The 17,503-nt window shown below is 42.2% G+C and overlaps 1 protein-coding gene across 1 annotated transcript in view; it reads left to right on the top strand.

Moving 5' to 3' along the window:
- Positions 1–11,504, top strand: part of SUSD6 (sushi domain containing 6) — a 176,642-nt gene extending 165,138 nt beyond the window's left edge. Inside the window, exons 5-6 of the mRNA XM_029598794.1 lie at positions 2,459–2,871; positions 4,246–11,504. Coding sequence (XP_029454654.1) covers positions 2,459–2,871; positions 4,246–4,271 — 439 coding nt within the window. The 3' untranslated portion in view covers positions 4,272–11,504. The remainder of the gene's footprint in view (positions 1–2,458; positions 2,872–4,245) is intronic.
- Positions 11,505–17,503: the final 5,999 nt, after the last annotated feature.

Genomic DNA, 17,503 nt, shown 5'->3' with positions numbered 1-17,503 from the left:
TCAAATAAACTCCCTAGAACTTCGAGCAATCACATCGTCCTGATTCAGACGGACAACCAAGTGGCCATGTGGTACATCAACAAGCAGGGAGGCACAGGCTCCTTCCTTCTGTGTCAGGAAGCTGCGCAGATTTGGTCGGAAGCACTCTCCCACTCGATGTACCTCAAGGGCACCTACTTACCGGGAGTGGACAATGTCTTGGCAAACAGAGTCGTGTCTCTCAACCCCTCAGTAGCGAATTTCATCTTCCAACAATGGGGTTATCCCCAGACAGACCTCTTTGCGTCCCCTCATAACCACAAAGTCGACAATTTCTGCTCCTTCATTCGGAGCGAGCACTCGCTGCCCAGAGATGCATTCTCCCTCTCGTGGGCAACCGGTCTGCTCTATGCATTCCCTCCACTTCCTCTTCTCTCGAAGACTCTCGTGAAGTTACGTGAGGACAAGGGAACCATGATCCTAATAGCACCTCACTGGCCATGCCAAGTGTGGTTTCCAATACTTCAGGATCTCTCCATCTGCAGGCACATTCCCTTGGGAATGGACCTGCATCTGATCACTCAAAACAACGGATGCCTATGCCATCCCAATCTTCAGGCCTTATCTCTGACGGCATGGATGTTGAAAGGTTAATCCTTCAACCACTTAACCTTTCAGATTCGGTTTCTCGTGTCTTGATTGCTTCACGGAAGCCTTCCACAAGAAAATCTTATTCCTATAAATGGAAAAGGTATACATCATGGTGCACTTTGCAGTCCCTTGATCCCTTTTCCTGTCCAATCCCAAGGTTTTTGGACTATCTCTGGCATTTGTCAGTCAGGTCTAAAAACCTCTTCCATCAGAATGCAAGTCAGTGCGGTAGCCGCCTTCCATAAAGGTGTCGGGGGATGTCCCTATATCAGTACAACCCCTCGTAACACGATTTTTAAAGGGCTTGCTCCATATCAAGCCACCTTTACGTCCTCCGGCCCCTTCTTGGGACCTCAATCTGGTTCTCGGTCGGCTCATGAAAACTCAGTTCGAGCCTCTTCACTCCTGTGACCTAAAATATCTCACATGGAAAGTGATTTTCCTTTTAGCTATCACTTCAGCTGGCAGGGTTAGTGAGTTACAGGCCCTAGTTACCTATCCGCCTTACACTAAACTCCTGCAGGACCAGGCTGTACTCCGCACTCACCCTAAATTTTTACCTAAGGTAGTGTCGGAGTTTCACATTAATCAATCCATCATACTACCTACCTTCTTTCCCAGGCCCCATTCCACTCCAGGGGAACAGGCTCTGCATACCCTTGACTTTAAATGGGCTCTAGCGTTCTACCTAGACCGTACACTTGCCCTAGGGAAGAGCACTCAGTTATTCGTCTCTTTCCATCCCAACAAATTAGGGCAACCTGTGGGTAAGCAGACTCTCTTCTCCTGGTTGGGGGACTGCAAATCTTTTTGCTATCAGCAAGCAGGCATTCCTTTTCAAGACAGTGTTAAAGCACACTCTGTGAGGGCCATGGCAACTTCAGTAGCACACCTACGATCGGTGCCGCTTCCTGACATTTGCAGGGCTGCCACCTGGAGCTCTCTCCACACATTCGCAGCCCACTATTGCTTGGACAAAACCGGAAGATAAGATTCCATCTTCAGCCAGTCTGTCCTGCGTAACTTATTTCCAACATGATGTACCTATACCCTTCCGCCTTCCCGGTGGGGTTGAGGATGCCCTCCACCAAATTCCACCCCAGTTGTTATGCCTGTTGCACGCATTTGGGTACATTTGGTGCATGTTCGGACACCCTCAGCTTGGTACTCATCCATTTGTGAGGACTACCATCCTGCTTGTCCTGTGAGAAAGCAAATGTTGCTTACCTGTAACAGGTGTTCTCACAGGACAGCAGGATGCCCACCGCCCCGCGGTGTTGGGTTTCATAAAGTTTTGTTTATTTTTTGGCACTGCCTGTAGTTTTCAAATAAGACTGAAGGGGGACCCCTGCTGGCTGCAGGGTTAGTGCCATGCTGGGCATGCCCAGTAGGTGCCAGTCAAAGTTCTGGAAACTTTGACAGAAGTTTTCCATGATTGGGCTCCATCCTGATGATGTCACCCATATGTGAGGACTAACATCCTGCTGTCCTGTGAGAACACCTGTTACAGGTAAGCAACATTTGCTTTAACCTTATTCTTACAGCACCATATTCTTATCTTCATTATTTTTCCTTGCACTTCCCGTTTTAGTTTTAGCTTTGTGAGAATGGAAAGGTTTGCTGAGGTATTTCAATAGTCCAGGAAGAACTCGCAGTAATGGGCTAAATAGCTTGTAAACGTCAAGGTGCATGCCCCTGTTTTTTTTATACAATATTGCTACAAATTATTTTTTGTCTTACTCCTTTAACCTGTGAGGTTAATATATTACCAATATGATGTTCCTCTTGTTGACTGACTTTTTTTTTTTTCTTTTTAATTCAAAACCAGGCGCGAACAAGGTGTGTCGGGAGATCAAGTTTCCATCATGGTAGATGGTGTCAGGGTGGCCTTACCATCTTATGAAGAAGCTGTCTATGGCAGCGCAGGAAACTGTATTCCACCCTCCGATTCACGGGTGCAGATTGTCCTTTCAGAAGGACCAGAGCAGAGCAGAATGGGGGAGACAGAAGGGGTGATGGAGCCCCAGAACACCAGTGTGGAGAATGAAGGCCCAGGACACTCGGCACTGTGTGAAGCTAGAGGCTCCCAGCGCTCAGAGACTGTTTTAGTGCATCAAGCAACTACCTCTTCCTGGGTAGCTGGTGGAGATGATAGGCCAGTGAGCAAGGAAGCTGCAGACTCTGAAAGCAGTGATGTACAAAGCCTTTTATCTCTCACTTTGTCTGAGGAATATACAGATGGTAAGTAGGTTTTTTCATTGTTTCATGTGCATGCTATGTAAATTCTGTGGAAAGTACAGCCCTTGGACTTCCAACTAATCAGTGAGCCTTTATTGGGCTACAGTGCCATGTGCCTTCACTCAACTAAATTTGAGATCTCCCCCAATTTTTTACATTTCTTTATTATAACTACGTTCCCCTCCCTGTACCCCAGTTTAGCCCAAAACTTTGCAATAGGGGAGCCTCCCTCCCCCAGGGGCTGTGAACACTGCTTATATAGCATCCCTTGGCCAAAACCTGGCCTGGGAATCAACAGAGGTCCCCTGCAACCCGGTTTGTTTTACTATCAAGAAATCGAAACTCAGTTCTTTGTTGTTTTTAGGGTCTCTTCAACCTTTTTTTCTCTGGTAAAGTTGAAATTTTAATTTGTAACTCCTGTTTGTACTATGCTGTATATTTAACCTGTTGCTCTGATGCATTTTAAACTCAGATTAAAGATCCTTTGTTGCTCAGCGAACAGACAACTGGCATTTTCCTCACCCAACTGTTGTGTTGTCCATGCTGCTTCATTCCTGCCCTGGAGGTAGCCTGCCTTTCCATGCTTCTCTGTTTTTCAGAGATAGTGTGGATAAGCCAAGCTGTATCCATTCAGATTGTGTCTTTAACCTATTTATTTTTCTTTCTTCCAATTTTGAGTTCAATACTTAAGATTTTCTCATTCACTAAGTGAATAAATGTGTAGCAAGGAAATGGTCGTGAATTTTATTAACTTGCATTACCTCCTATCTCATCTACACCCATCCTTGCAACTTCCATGTATCCAACAAACTACTTTTTTTCTGTGCCCTTATCCTCTATTGCCACTTCCCAATTCTGTGCTTTTCACTTTGTAGCACCATATGCTTGGAACAACCTTCCTGAGTTGGTGTCATGCTCCCTTTCTGGCCATATTCAAATCCCACCTAAAACTATAGGTGTAATTTGGGGGCACTCCCCAAATGCTCCAGGTGCAGTGCTGAATTGGTCTTCTCAACCCCCTTCCAACATGATCTCTCTTCCTCTTGTGCCTGCCTTCAACCCCCCCCCCCCCTATAAATTAAGCAGACAAATCAATCCAATGCCTAAACCTCCCCCACACACCTTTTTGAAGCTGCTTTTAAATCTTACCTGTCTTTCCCTGATTTTATATGCTTAAAATCCTTGTTTTTTAAGCATTTTTCTTATAATAAATAAGACACTTCAGGACATGTATTTCTTGCCTTTCAGTCTTGACTAGATTGTAAGCTTCAAGGAGCCAAGGTTTTTACATGGGTCTTTACAGTACTATGTACTTTTTGTAGCACTACAGAAATGAATTGCAGTAGTTTAACTTTTTTTTGTGTGTTTTTCCCTCAGATATTCCATTGCTAAAAGAAGCATGAGCTCTGTTGCCTGTACCTGGCTGTTTAGAGGGTTTCAGTTATTTTCCTTCCTTTGTTCTTGGCACTACAGCAGTCACACCTCTCTGGAGAACCTGCTGAAGAACCTAAAGACTTACCAATGCCTCTTCATCTAGTGCCCCTACAGATTGGCATAATTCCAGTTTCTTCATCCCAGCTACAGAGAACTTAAGGACAATTATACATCTCCCTCCATCAAATACTCCAAAAGACTGACATCCCACGGCCTGCTTGTTTCAGATGAAGAGCCCTCAAAATGTTATGCTTGATCTGCCATCCAACTGGCTTTGCTGTTCCCAAAGCATAAAGCTTGAGCAGAGTTATTGAAATCTTTCCATTTGCACCCAGCCAGCTGGCAAAGCAGCACATGGCATTGCTGTGTTTACTGTGCCTTCCACCTTCCTCACCAGCTTGTCGCTTCTTGCAAGCAGCTCTGTATTCGTAGTGGCAGACAGCATCAAGTTTAGCTCCATGTTTGCTCCTAGGCACAAAACAGATTGCTAGTCCTTCCCATCTGCATAATGTGCTGCTAAAGTGGGAATCTAAAGTCTGAGATTAGAATGATAGCAATGTGATGTCTAGTGGTGACATGAAAGATCAAAATTAGAGGCATTTGTTTGGTAGCTCATACTAAATAGGCAAAATGGATTCACAGATTAGTAGGACTCAGGGTTAAAATTTTAAAATACCACTAAGCTGTTCTTCCAACTAAGTTTGTTTTCACATGATTTTGAAAACATTTTTACATTCCCTCTATTCCCTGGGAAAATTAGGACAAATCTTGACTGCATAGAATGAAAATGGGAAATTTTCTTGTAAACAGTTACTCTGCTTCCACTAAAAAGGTGTTCCCCTTGTTCATTAAAGGTAAGCGTATCTTGTTGAAGAATTGGGAGGGAGATTAGAAAACTTGAAGTTTTTTAAATTGTTGCTCTGTCTCTTATAATTCCTCAATTGAAGTATAGAGTATTTGTGTGCTTCAGTAGTGATCCTGTGTGTACAAAGAAGAGCTCTGAACTGGTTTCTGGAACTTATAATCTTCCGAGGCCATGACCCTTCATGGATTTAGTTGAGTCCATGTTGAACAGATGCAATCCCATTGTAGAGTGGTACCATGCTGAATAATTGGCATGCAAGCACATGTACACAGAACAAGCCAGGTATACAGCATTTTCCCAGCTGTATACTTTTATCAAGTTGTTCAATTTGAAACCTATAAAAAGTACAGACTGCAGCAGCAATGGTTGCTTCTTGTATCCTTTAGAAGTGAAGGCGTACACTGGTTAATAGAGCAACCTGCTTGCTGTATTTAACAAAATAAACAGTGAACTAGGTAATTATCTTGTTCACGTCATTATAATTTCTTGATGGTCTGCTAAACTCCTAGAAATGGGTCCGTGGTGGGAATTATTGCTGTAACTAGAGATTGTATTGCTTTAGTTTTAACCAGAAAGATATCCATTTCCTCAATGATTAAACTATATGACTAAAGAGAGATGTATTCCAGAAAAGCAATAGGAAATAGTAATGTTACTACTATTTTGCTACTGCAGCTTGTTCCAAAACTTCAGATTTATTGCTGCTCCTGATGTTTTCCCTTTGGGATGTGGAAGTGTAGAAAATGATATAGTTAACATCCTAATGGTTTCATTCTCACCAAATATGAAAAGTTCTGTGAGTGAAGAGAGCTTACCAAATTCTTAGTGTGAACTGTATTGCTACAGAGCACTGAGTTTTATTTGTATTCAGATATAACAGCTACTGATAAGGTTTAGTATTTAAAATAGCTGTGTTAAAAACAGATCACCTGTGGGAGGGAATAGTTATATTCCTCTAAGCTCTTATCACACTACTTTTACATTTATTATTTAATGTGTAGATTCCATGGACATTGTCCATTCTCCTTTCTTCATATCAAGTATGTAATAGAGGTTGTATTCTAAAAGTCAACTAAAAATGCAACCGTTTATTTTAAAACAGACGACTTTTAGATTTTCAGACTGGTCTCTGTAGAATCAATGGTGTGAGATTATTTGCTTTTTTGGGGCAGGGGGGCAGGGAGTTTGGTAACTTTTTTTCATATTTTATGAAGGCTTCATATTAAAGTTGATCTCTACTTCATCGGTACACTAGGACAGGGCATATTGGGTTTATGGATGGATCACCTCACTGGCTGTAATATGACCTTGGTTCCTTGAAAGCAGAGTCCTTATTGCATTAATTTCTGTAAGGAAACTGGCCTTATATGATCAAGTCCATTTGTGTCCCTCCCCTTTATTTTTGAACCATTCATTTAATTTCATTCAAATTTGTACCACAAATATGATAGCACCCAGTGAGCCCCCCTCCCCCCCCCCAAGCTCATGCTTTTTTTGTGCCCTTGATATCCCCTTTTTATTTTATATAGGGAGCCAGTTCTGTTGAAACTTAAGGTAGATAGGATCACATTGGTTAGTAATGGTGGTTGGCAGCTGACTCTATTTTTTTCCTAATTTCCTTTAGCGAATTACCATCGCTGTTTAATTATGTACTTATTGCACAGAATTTCACATAATGGACATTGACCATGTGAAAATTTCTGTACCAAAGAAGTAAGCCAGGCATTATGAAATGTTCACACATCTTGATTGTTTTCCTGGGTTCAGGTATCTTCTTTACTGAAGGGATTATCAGGAGTCTCCAGTTTAGAAGGGGAAAAAAAGCTGTCCGATTTAGCCAAAGTTCATTGTGCAGTCTGGACTAGAAGAAAGACTTACACTTACTATGACAACTGTGCCTGGAGAAATGTGTTTAGCTGACAAAACTTCAACAGTGACATAGGCTGGGGGGGGGGAGGGGAGGGGAATAGAAAGGGAAGCATTTTAGACAGTGTGGTTCAATCTGTGAAACTTAACAAGGGGCATTTTCATTGAGATAGTACAGAGTCCAACATCAGGAGTTTGCAAACTGCTGGCAGCTTTTCGTTTTTAAACAAATATTGGTCAAATATAGCAAAACTGGACATATTCCACTTGCTGTATTCAAGTTAAATCTGAATTTGCAAGAAAAGCTTATGTTGATGAGAAACGTAAAAATAATATACCAGCAAATATCCCCATACCATTCAGATTTCAAAGGGATTAGAAAATCAGGTAATATACAAAATAGAAATAGTTAAAACACAATTTTATCTGGAAGAGATGAGGAAATTATCTCATGATGTCTTGCCTTTTCCATATACTTTCCCTGTGTTTGCTAAGCCTTTTGAGATTTAGTGCAAATAAGAATAGGAGGGAAAGGAGAAATCCCCTTCAGATTGTCCTGTCCTGCTTCTAGCTTTTTCTTCCTAAATATGTTTCTATTTAAAATGAGAAACAAGGAAACCTGCTTGAGGATTGTATATTTTGGATTGGTTTGTGGTGGTAAGCAAAACGTGAACTGTTGCCATATGCCTTCTAAGTCCTAAAGAAGGTCTAGAAAAAGCAAGATGTTTATGGAGGAATAAATTGAAAATGGAAATACATGTTTTGGTCTATAACTTATTTATAGACCTCCCACTATCATGACTTGTGACCATTGCCATGTTTCTGACTTTTGTGTTATATTTGGGAATTGATATGCATGTTGAATTCATGTATTTCCCATTTTGCATGCATATATGAATGTAGGTCCAGATTGATAAATCTTAGACCCACCATAAACGTTGAAGAAATGCATGTTAGAAACTGAAGTTCAGAGACTTAGAAGGCCAAAGATCCTAATGGCAAGAACCCTGTTGGGTCCGGGAGTTGATTCAGCAGTTGTCTTCTAGTTGAGTTAATTTCTTGTTGATGCTCAATCCCTTACAATATGATCAGTACAGGATGAGAAGATGTTTTTCATTTTAGAGTCAAGAGTTTTGTGAGGTTTGCTCTAAGGAACAAGCAAGTTGTTAGTCCTCACAGATGGGTGATGTCAGTGCTCCAGTCAGCAGCATGACTTCAGCTTCTAGATGTTTCAATAATTCTTGAACATGTGTGGGATTGTCCCATGTTATAGCAGTCATGTGGAGCTGCCCTCAGTTTCACTTTTACGCTGAGCTGGTCAGTCACATTCAAAATCTGTTTACTTGCAATTGGTAAGATTCTTCCAGCATCTCTTCACATGGGGCTGTCTTTTTTGACATTTCATCTCTATCCTCTTAGTATCCTTAAGTTTTTTGTTTTGTTTTTTCAAGTTTTCATTTTTCCACAACTGATACCAGTGCATCATGGTGGCATTTTCATTTTGCATCAGCTATTTTTCATTGTGTCCACCAAAGAGAAGAGGACTGGAAGCTTTATGAAGTGTCCCAAGTAGAGGCGCACCATTTCCATAATGGACCACCTTAACAGGTGTATTCTGTGCCTGGGGCATGACTTGTCTTGATGCTCCCCAGAGGAAGATGACTCTGCTCGGATTCGATAGCATCAGAGTTCATGGAAAAGCTCTTTGGATTGTTTTTTGTGCCATCTGCATTGGCAGTGGAGACATAGATATTGAAGGGACCAAGACCTGCACCGACCCTGGTATTGAATAGACATCAAGAAAGCATTGAGCTTCATAGACATCAAGCACCAATAGAGGCTGTGGAGATGGAGCATCCTCCTGCCTGATGAAAGTAAATGATTCTGCTTCATCAGTATCTGCAGCAAGGGACACTGATGCTGAGCACTGAACAAAGGTGGTGAAGCACCATCTGTCTTAGGCGATGATTTGTGATGAGAGCAGCAAGATGCTATGTGCTCCAAAGTTTCCTTGCAGTGAAGGTAGCTCACCTTCAAGAGTCTGGGGGAATGTATCAGTCTACAAGGACCCAAGTTAATCTCTGCCATACTTCAAGTGACTCAGGAAGATATGATCTCTCCTTTTGCCTCCTACCCCATGTTGGCATTGGTAGTTTGAGGAGGAGCTGAACAAAATGATCGAGGAGGCTTTGAAGTGTCAACTGGCTTAATTTGGTTTACTAGCAGCAACAAAATTAGTAGATACAGAGGTCCAAGCTATACTGAAAACTCTGTGCACTGGCAATCAATAGCATTATGCCAATGGCTAGAGGGACATTTTGTAGTGAGGACATCCATTCCATGTCTATCTGGAGTGCATTGGGAGGGGAAGCCTACCTGACACACAGAGGTATTGGGGGTCCACGGCCCCTCAGCCAACTTGGACCCTCTGAGATTTTGATGAAGAGACAGGTTCACATTCAGACCATGACACTAATGCAAATATCTGATTCAGAGTCTGAAGGTTCTTGGGGGTATAATTTATGGATCTTAGGATTTCTCTAAGCAGGATGAATCTACAGGTCTCCCCTACTGTTTCCTCCACTGGAAAGGAAGAAGTCTGTACCTGAGGACGACTTCTTTGCTAATTTTGTGAAGCAAATTTTTAAGGACATTCCCTTTGATTTGGTGGAGGCAGCTGAGCCCAGGGTAAAACTCTTTTGGATGTCACCTAATTTCTCAGTCTCCCAAAGGATATCCTTGAGGTTCTGATGATAATGTGGAAGACCTTCCTCTTCTCCCCATCTCCAGTGAATAGGAAGGCAGACATGATGTATTTCATCTAGAAGGCTCCTGGATTTGACAAACAGCTATCACACTAATCTGTAGTAGTTAAATCTGCTCTCTCAAAGGCCGAGGTCTAAGACAGACTCTTCATTGCCCTCTGAGAAGATCTCATGTGTTTGACACTCTCTTGGGAGAAAATGTTATCAGAATGCTTTGCCAATGTCCCATATAGTATCCTACCAACCATTATGATCAACATTGCACTACATTCATGAAAAGGTCAGGGACCTCTAAGATCTTCCTTAGAAAAGATGTCTGATGACCTGAAAGTACTAGTGGATAAGTCAGGAGAGTAGAAAGTACTTGATGTGCTTGACCTGATTTTTTTTTAAATTTAAATGTTAACGGAAGCAGTAAGAGTATTCAGAAAAAAAAACCCCATAAAACATTCCTCATACCTATTGCCACCCTAATGAAACAGCAATGATTTTGAGATGGCATCTTATTTCTGCAGGCTTCAAACTTTAGACTAGATATGCAGGGCAAACTTGTTGATGTTCTCTGCAAAAGAGAGAATCTATTCATAAATAAGGTCAAGGAAGTGGTGGACCGTATAAAAGACATCTCCGTACTTTTTAGTATCTCTTCATTCACTATTAACATGCCCACTACATCATCCAGAAAGTCTTAATATGGAATGTCAGACGCTTTTCCTCCAAAGAGGCGACATGCTGTACTCCCTTGCTCCTGACAACAGGGACCTTGCTTTCATCCAAGTCAGCAGAGGATCCTAAGCCAAAGTCAGCCCCTCAGTCAAAATGTGCAATGGGGATTTGATTGGATATAGAAAAATATAGCCAATATCCAAATGTCTGTTCCAGAGAACCTCCCCGGGGGAGGGGAGATTAAGGTTATATGTAAACTGTTGGCCCAGTATAACCTGACAACTGGATTCTCAGCATTATTTGAACTAGGTACAGATTTCATCTTTAGTTAAACCCATCTCACAAGAGGAAAGAGGGTGGGGATTTTACTCAAGTATTTCCTGTTGACCAAAGAAAAAGGGAGGACTTATCCCATCCTAGACCTAAGGGCCTTGAACAAGTATTTAGTGAAAGAAAAGTTCAAGATGGTTTCCCTGAGCATCCTTTTTTCAAAAGGGAGATTGTTTCTTAGATTTGAAGAATGCATGTACCTATCTAGAGATTCATCCAAGCCACAGAAAGTGTCACATTTATAATAGGAAAGCACCTCCTCTAATACTGCATTCTGACTTTTGGCCTTGCAACCCACACCATGAGTATTCACAAAGAGGTCCATTTTCAGCTGCTGTGCGGCTTGGCTAGTTAGCCAGATAACCTTATTTGGCTAACTAGCAGGGTATATTCAGCAATGCAGTCGCACTGCTGAATATACCTGGTTATCTTAGCTGGATAAACTTATCCAGCTAATTCTACTTCTCCCCAGAATGCCTTCTGCCCTCTCCGAATTGCCCCCAATTTATCCAACTACATTCTAGCCAGATAACTTGTTATCCAGTTAGAATTTAGCCTGATAAGTGGTTGAAAATGCCATTTTTGCCACTAAGACTTATAACTATTGGGGTAGATTTTTAAAAACTGCGCGATCGCGTACTTTTGTTTGCGCAGCAGGCACAAACAAAAGTACGCTGGATTTTATAAGATACGCGCATAGCCGCGCATATCCTCTAAAATCCTGGATCGACGCGCGCAAGGCTGCCGATTTTGGGCAGCCGGCGTGCGCCGAGCCGCGCAGCCTGCCTCCGTTCCCTCCGAGGCCGCTCCGAAATCGGAGCGGCCTCGGAGGGAACTCTCTTTCACCCTCCCCTCACCTTCCCCTCCCTTCCTCTACCTAACCCACCCCCCGGCCCTATCTAAACCCCCCCCCCCCCCCCACCTTTATCCATGGATTTACGCCTCTCGGAGGGAGTCGTAAATCCACGCGCGCCAGCAGCCTGCTGGCGCGCCGAGATCCGACCCAGAGGCGGTTCCGGAGGGCGCGGCCACGCCCCCGGAACGCCCCGGCCCGAAACGCTGCGTCCCGCCCCCGACATGCCCCCGTCCAAAAACCCCGGGACCTACGCGCGGCCTGGGGTTCTGCGTGCACCGGCGGCCTATGGAAAATAGGCGCGCAAGGCCCTGCTCGCGTAAATCCGGGCGGATTTACGCGAGCAGGGCTTTTAAAATCCGCCCGATTGTGTAATCCATTTAAATGGCTTTTGAATGTGGACCTCTTCTTATCCAGCATGCTTACACATACAGGGGTTGAATTTTTTTCTATCTGGATAGTTGGTTAGTCAAGAGCATATCTCAGGAACGTGTGAACAAATCCATGCACAAAACCAATTGGGTGCTGGAGTTGCTAGTTTGTCATAAATTATCCCACATCCCACCCGAGTCCCTCACCTCAGTTGGAGTTCAAAGGAGCTCCGTTAGATATGGGCAAAAGCCTTTCTTCCACAAGAAAAGGGCCTTCACTTGTGTGCTGTGGAAGCTAAAAGAGAGAATCAGCAGGCATCAGCATGGAATATGTTGGGCCTTGTATCAAGAATACATGTAACGGTTGGCACATCCCTGCATGAGACAAATTCAGTGTACTCTTAAGATCACAGTGGCTGCAAGCCACTCAGTCACGAAGACAGTCCAAGTCACCCACCAGCTCAGGGACTTCTTGTCCAGATGGCTGATCCAGTCAAATATCACAAAAGGAATTCTTACATATTCCTTGCATACAAATTGTCCTAAGCACAGATACATCCAACTTGGGCTGGGGAGCTGACAAATAGAGGATCTATACCCAGGGCCTTTAGTTGGCCAACAAAATCATCATAGTGCAAATGGACAATTGGGTATCTCTTCTGCATAAACGAGCAGGGTAGAACAGGATTGTACCACCTTTGTTAAAAAGCAGAAAGGATGTGGGACTAGGCTATTTTGAAGGAGATGGCCCTGAGAGCCACATACCTGCCAGGTAAGGAGAATATCCTAGCAGACAAACTGAGTAGGTACGTCCAGGTGGTCTGTTGGGGGGGGGGGGGGGGGAGAAAGCACCATATTTTACACAAATGGAGAACAGCTAAAGTGGATCTATTTGCATCTTCTCTGAATAAGGTGACCCTTCAGTATTGATTGAGAAGGGGGATCGATAGATAAACTAGCCTTGTTTGCCTTCTCCCTGGCTTGGGGAAAGGGTTTTCTGTACATATATTCTTATTCTCTAATGAAGATTCTCTTGAAACTGACAGTGAGCATGATCCTCATAGCCCTAAGACTAGTGGAAAGTTGTTAGGTAAGTGTCCAAAATTAAATGATTGCCTAGAATGCCTATCAGCAACAGCTTTGGCATAGAAGCCACCTTTTTCCTCTCACTTGATGCCAAGTCCTGCATCTCCATCTTTGCCCCCCTGGCCACATTGCTCAGCATCCCTTCTCTCTCTCTCTCTCTCTATCCAACATCCTTTCTCTCCTCACCCCCTACTCTCACGCATACCAGCATCACCCCAATCTTTGCCCCTCTTTTTGCAGCACCCAACATACTGTCCTGCCCTGAATCTAATCTTCTCCATCCCACCTTCACCTGTCCAATGTCCTTTTTCTCCACAAGTCTAGCACCCTCTCTACAACACTTCGCTCACCACTCACCTGCCTAGCAGCATCCTCTTTCTCTGCCAACCCAGCATTCTCTCCACAACTCCCTTTCTTCCCCTGCCAACGCAGGTTGCTCTGTCTCCAGCTGCCATCTACCCAGCATTCATTCCCTTCTCTTGTGTGCCTTAAAGTGGAGGTTTCCAAGGTTTTTTCCCCCCAGCCCTCTTCAATTTTGGTGCCCTAGACGACCACCTAGTTTGTCTAATGGAAGAACTGGTCCTTATTGGCAGAGACATATTTGGTTCCCACTTCTTCAGGACTTGTCCATCAGAGTCCAATTCAATAGGGGGAATTTTCCCCCACTTATCACACAGAGTTAGGGAATATTACTCCATTGCAATGTCAGATCCTTGGCCCTCACAACTTAGTTTTTTGGACGGTAGTACTGTTCCCTGAATCTGCCTGATGAAGTATCTCTGGTCCTGGCTTCTAGAAAACTTCACTAGAAGTTCATATGGTTTAAATGAGGTTTGCCTTTTAGTGTGAGAGAAGGGCCCTAGATCCTTTCCTGCTTTGCCCAAAAACTGCTTGAATACCTTCTACATTTGAGTCCAGCCTTGAGATTAACCCTGTGCACTTGGTGCTTATCACCACCATATAAAAGTAAATCTAACTCTGTGCAGATTCATGCAAGGTTTGCTTCTGTTGTAGCCTCCCATCAAACCTACCACTGTGGCTTGGTACCTCAATGTGGTACTATCCCAGCTGATGAAACACAAATTAAGCCATTAGACTTCTGTGAGCTGAAGTCCTTGGAAGGTCATATTTTTGGTGGTCACTCCAGCATGCATAGTTGGTGAACATCAGGCTTTAGTGACTTATCCATCTTATGCTAAGTATTTTTCATAATAGAATGTTTCTGCATACAAATCCCAAGTTCCTTCCTAAGATGTCAGACTTCACCTTAACTAGTCAATTGTCCTTTAGTATTTGTTCCCAAGCCACATATCCACAAAGGAAACTAGGCCTTACATAGTTTGGACTACAAGAGAGTTTTAGCCCTCTGTCTAGAGCAGACTGAAGCCCTTAGAAAGTTCACCCAGGTTTTTGTTTTTTTTTGGGGGGGGGGGGGGGGTGGATGGCTTTTTTTTTTTTTTTTTTTTTTACCCAACTAGGTCTGGAATTTCCATAGCCAAACACAACCTGTCTAATAGGGTAGCAGATTGCATCTCTTTCACTTAAATCCAGGCAGGCTCAACTCTGGAAGGTAAGGTTCAGTGTCAGAATCATCTGAGTGCCTGTGGCCCACCTAAGATCAGCCTCCATGGAAGAGATGTGCAAAGCAGTGATATTGAGTTCAGACCATGCAGTCACAATTCATTGTTTGGACAGGGACTCCTGATGTGACAGGTTTGGTTGGTCTGTCCTGAAAGGTTTAGAAACCAACTCCAGTCCCCCAGGGCCCATTCTTTTTATTTCCAGGTTGCCTTCTAGAAAAAAAATGTAAATATTTAAAAATGGCCTATTGCCAACAAAAACATTTTTATGCCCATTGGCACTGTTCATGTTGTATTTTCCCCTTTTTGTTAGACAACTTGTAGCTAGTGATTCCCCACATGTGAGGACTCCAACATTTGCTTGTCCTTGGACAAAAGTTTACACCTGTTGCAGGCGTACTTTGAGGACAGCAGGATGGAAAACCTCACAGAATCCATCTTCCTTTCCTAGGAGTTTACTTCTCATATTAGCTATGATTAAAAAAAAACAAAAAAACCTGAGGGCCTTATGCAACAGTTGTGTCTTGGATAATCCTGCACATTTTCAGAAAATTTAGATTCTGTGAAAATATGCTGGCGATTGGAGCTGTCAGACATTACTCATTTGTGAAGACTTGCAGTCTGCTGTCCATGGGAACATTTGTTACAGGTAAGTGAAAATGTGCTTTCTTGGCTCATGCATAGGCTGAAAATATAATTTTACTGTGCCTTATTTGAACATGCATTGTAAGTAAATTCTGCCCATGATTCTAAAACAATGGCTTTTCTTAAGATTTCTGTAAGAATATAGAAGTGGTTCAACCAGACAATTCAAAACCTCAATTTAGCTTGGCTTCGCAACTCAGGCCAGAATTTTACATCCAGTGGTTATAGCTCTGTTAGAATATTTTACATCATTCAGTCAGATTTCCTCTTGTAAGGATTATAGTGTAGATATGGGACACAAATGGATAAATTGTTGCTCGGCTCATTCTTAGCTTTCAGAGCTTTAATTTTCTGTATGTCTGAGTTTAACTCTGAGCTGAACGCATGTTTTTCTTGACCTGCCTAAATCATGAGTAGACATGGGTAGGACATCCAGGTTAGAGATATTTGGGTCACATACATATTACATTAGTTGGAAGTTTCTTGATTTCCCCCACCAAAATCCATCCATGCCTAGAAAATGTTGCAGCTTTTACGGGCTTATAATTTGATGAGTTGAATGAAAGCATAGGTTGGGGAACCCAGGCCAAAATATATTAGTGATCTTTGTTCTGATGTGGAAAGACATTGACTATCAAAATCTATAATTTGTTTTGAAAACATTAGTAAATATTGTTACGGACTAACATCTTTCTGTGAAATGTGCAATATTTTTATACATATCTAATTTATTGCTGGTCATAGCTGGTACTAAAAAGGTACACTTTTAATAGGTAATGGCTAAAGGTGCACAAGCAAAATATTACCTCCATAAAATTAGAATTTGCAATGGATGAAGAACAGATCAGTTAATGCTTAACTGTGAAGTCTACAGTAGATGGAGGTATAACTAGCATTACATTGTGAAATGTTCACTTGTCTATAAATATTTAGTTCTGTTTCAACTATCCATTTTCTTACATTCCCTTTTTTGCCCTGATAATATGCATGATGTTCCAGTAGATAAGGTGTTCACCAATGGACATGGCCATCAGGCATATTGGTTTGTGAACCACCAAGGCAACCCATGCACTATTTGTTTTTGGAGAACTATATGATAATATAGACTGGGTTCCCACTGATTGGTTTTAATAAAATCTAATATATCCATGTGTCAGTTTTACAGAAATAGACCATTTCGGTTTTTGTTTTATTTTGTGAATCAGAAACCTATAGGAATATGGCCTCTACCTCAAATAGCTATATAACCTGCGTGTTTGGGCCGGCTAAATCTGGGATAGCTGGAACTATATTTTATTAAATGATTCATTAGTTGGAGATGATCATTGCAGTGCATGGAATACATTGCCTTACACTTGGCTGTAGAAGCTCTTTGAGAGAAGAAAGGAAAGAGGCAAGGAGATGCTATTGCAGACAGTTTAGATAATTTTCAATTTATAGTTTCAAATGTTGGCCTCCATGAGAGTAATTTTCAAAGCCATTTCCAAAGGTAAAACACTACTTTACCTGTGGAAATGGCCTGTTAAAACAAAAAAAATTGTCTGCCCAATATATGGGTAAACTTAAGAGTATAGACTGTATGTACATATGTTTATCCACAGTGAGCATATACGTTCCCGGTTGCAAAATTGGGAAGGGATTTGTACTTACGTACACACTTTTGCATTCTCAAAAGTATATATGTAAATGTTTTCCCAGAAAACATCTGTGCACAGATACATAAGTGTAATTATTTCCAGGTAGTTTTGGTGGGAGAATTTTCATAGGGAAAATATGTGCATACTTTCCCTTTGAAAATTGATATAATTTATGCACATTTAGTTTAAAATTTATGAGGACTGCTAGAAAATTACTCCCTATAATGCAGTTCCTTGGTTCTTCTCTTTAGACACTTAAAAGTGAGACCTATCCAGAACCTACTCTAGGTCTTTCAGTCCTCTCTCTCCTGAAGGCATTACAGATTTGCAGTTCCAAAATGACCAAACTGTACATGGTTTCCATTGACAGTTCCAGAGAGCCTGGAGCTGAGCTCAGCAAGAAAGCTATCAGGAAGAAAATGGATACAAAGATAGTAACTGGTTTGTTTGAAATCTTATTGCTGATATGGTTATTGCACTGAGTTAGCACCAAAAGGCCTTTTCAGAGCATTGTATAGCTGAACTATCTAGCCCAGT

Source organism: Rhinatrema bivittatum, chromosome 4 (assembly GCF_901001135.1).
Source record: "Rhinatrema bivittatum chromosome 4, aRhiBiv1.1, whole genome shotgun sequence".
NCBI lineage: Eukaryota > Metazoa > Chordata > Amphibia > Gymnophiona > Rhinatrematidae > Rhinatrema > Rhinatrema bivittatum.
The sequence above is the reverse complement of the archived record's forward strand: the minus strand, read 5'-3'. Positions and strand labels throughout refer to the sequence as shown.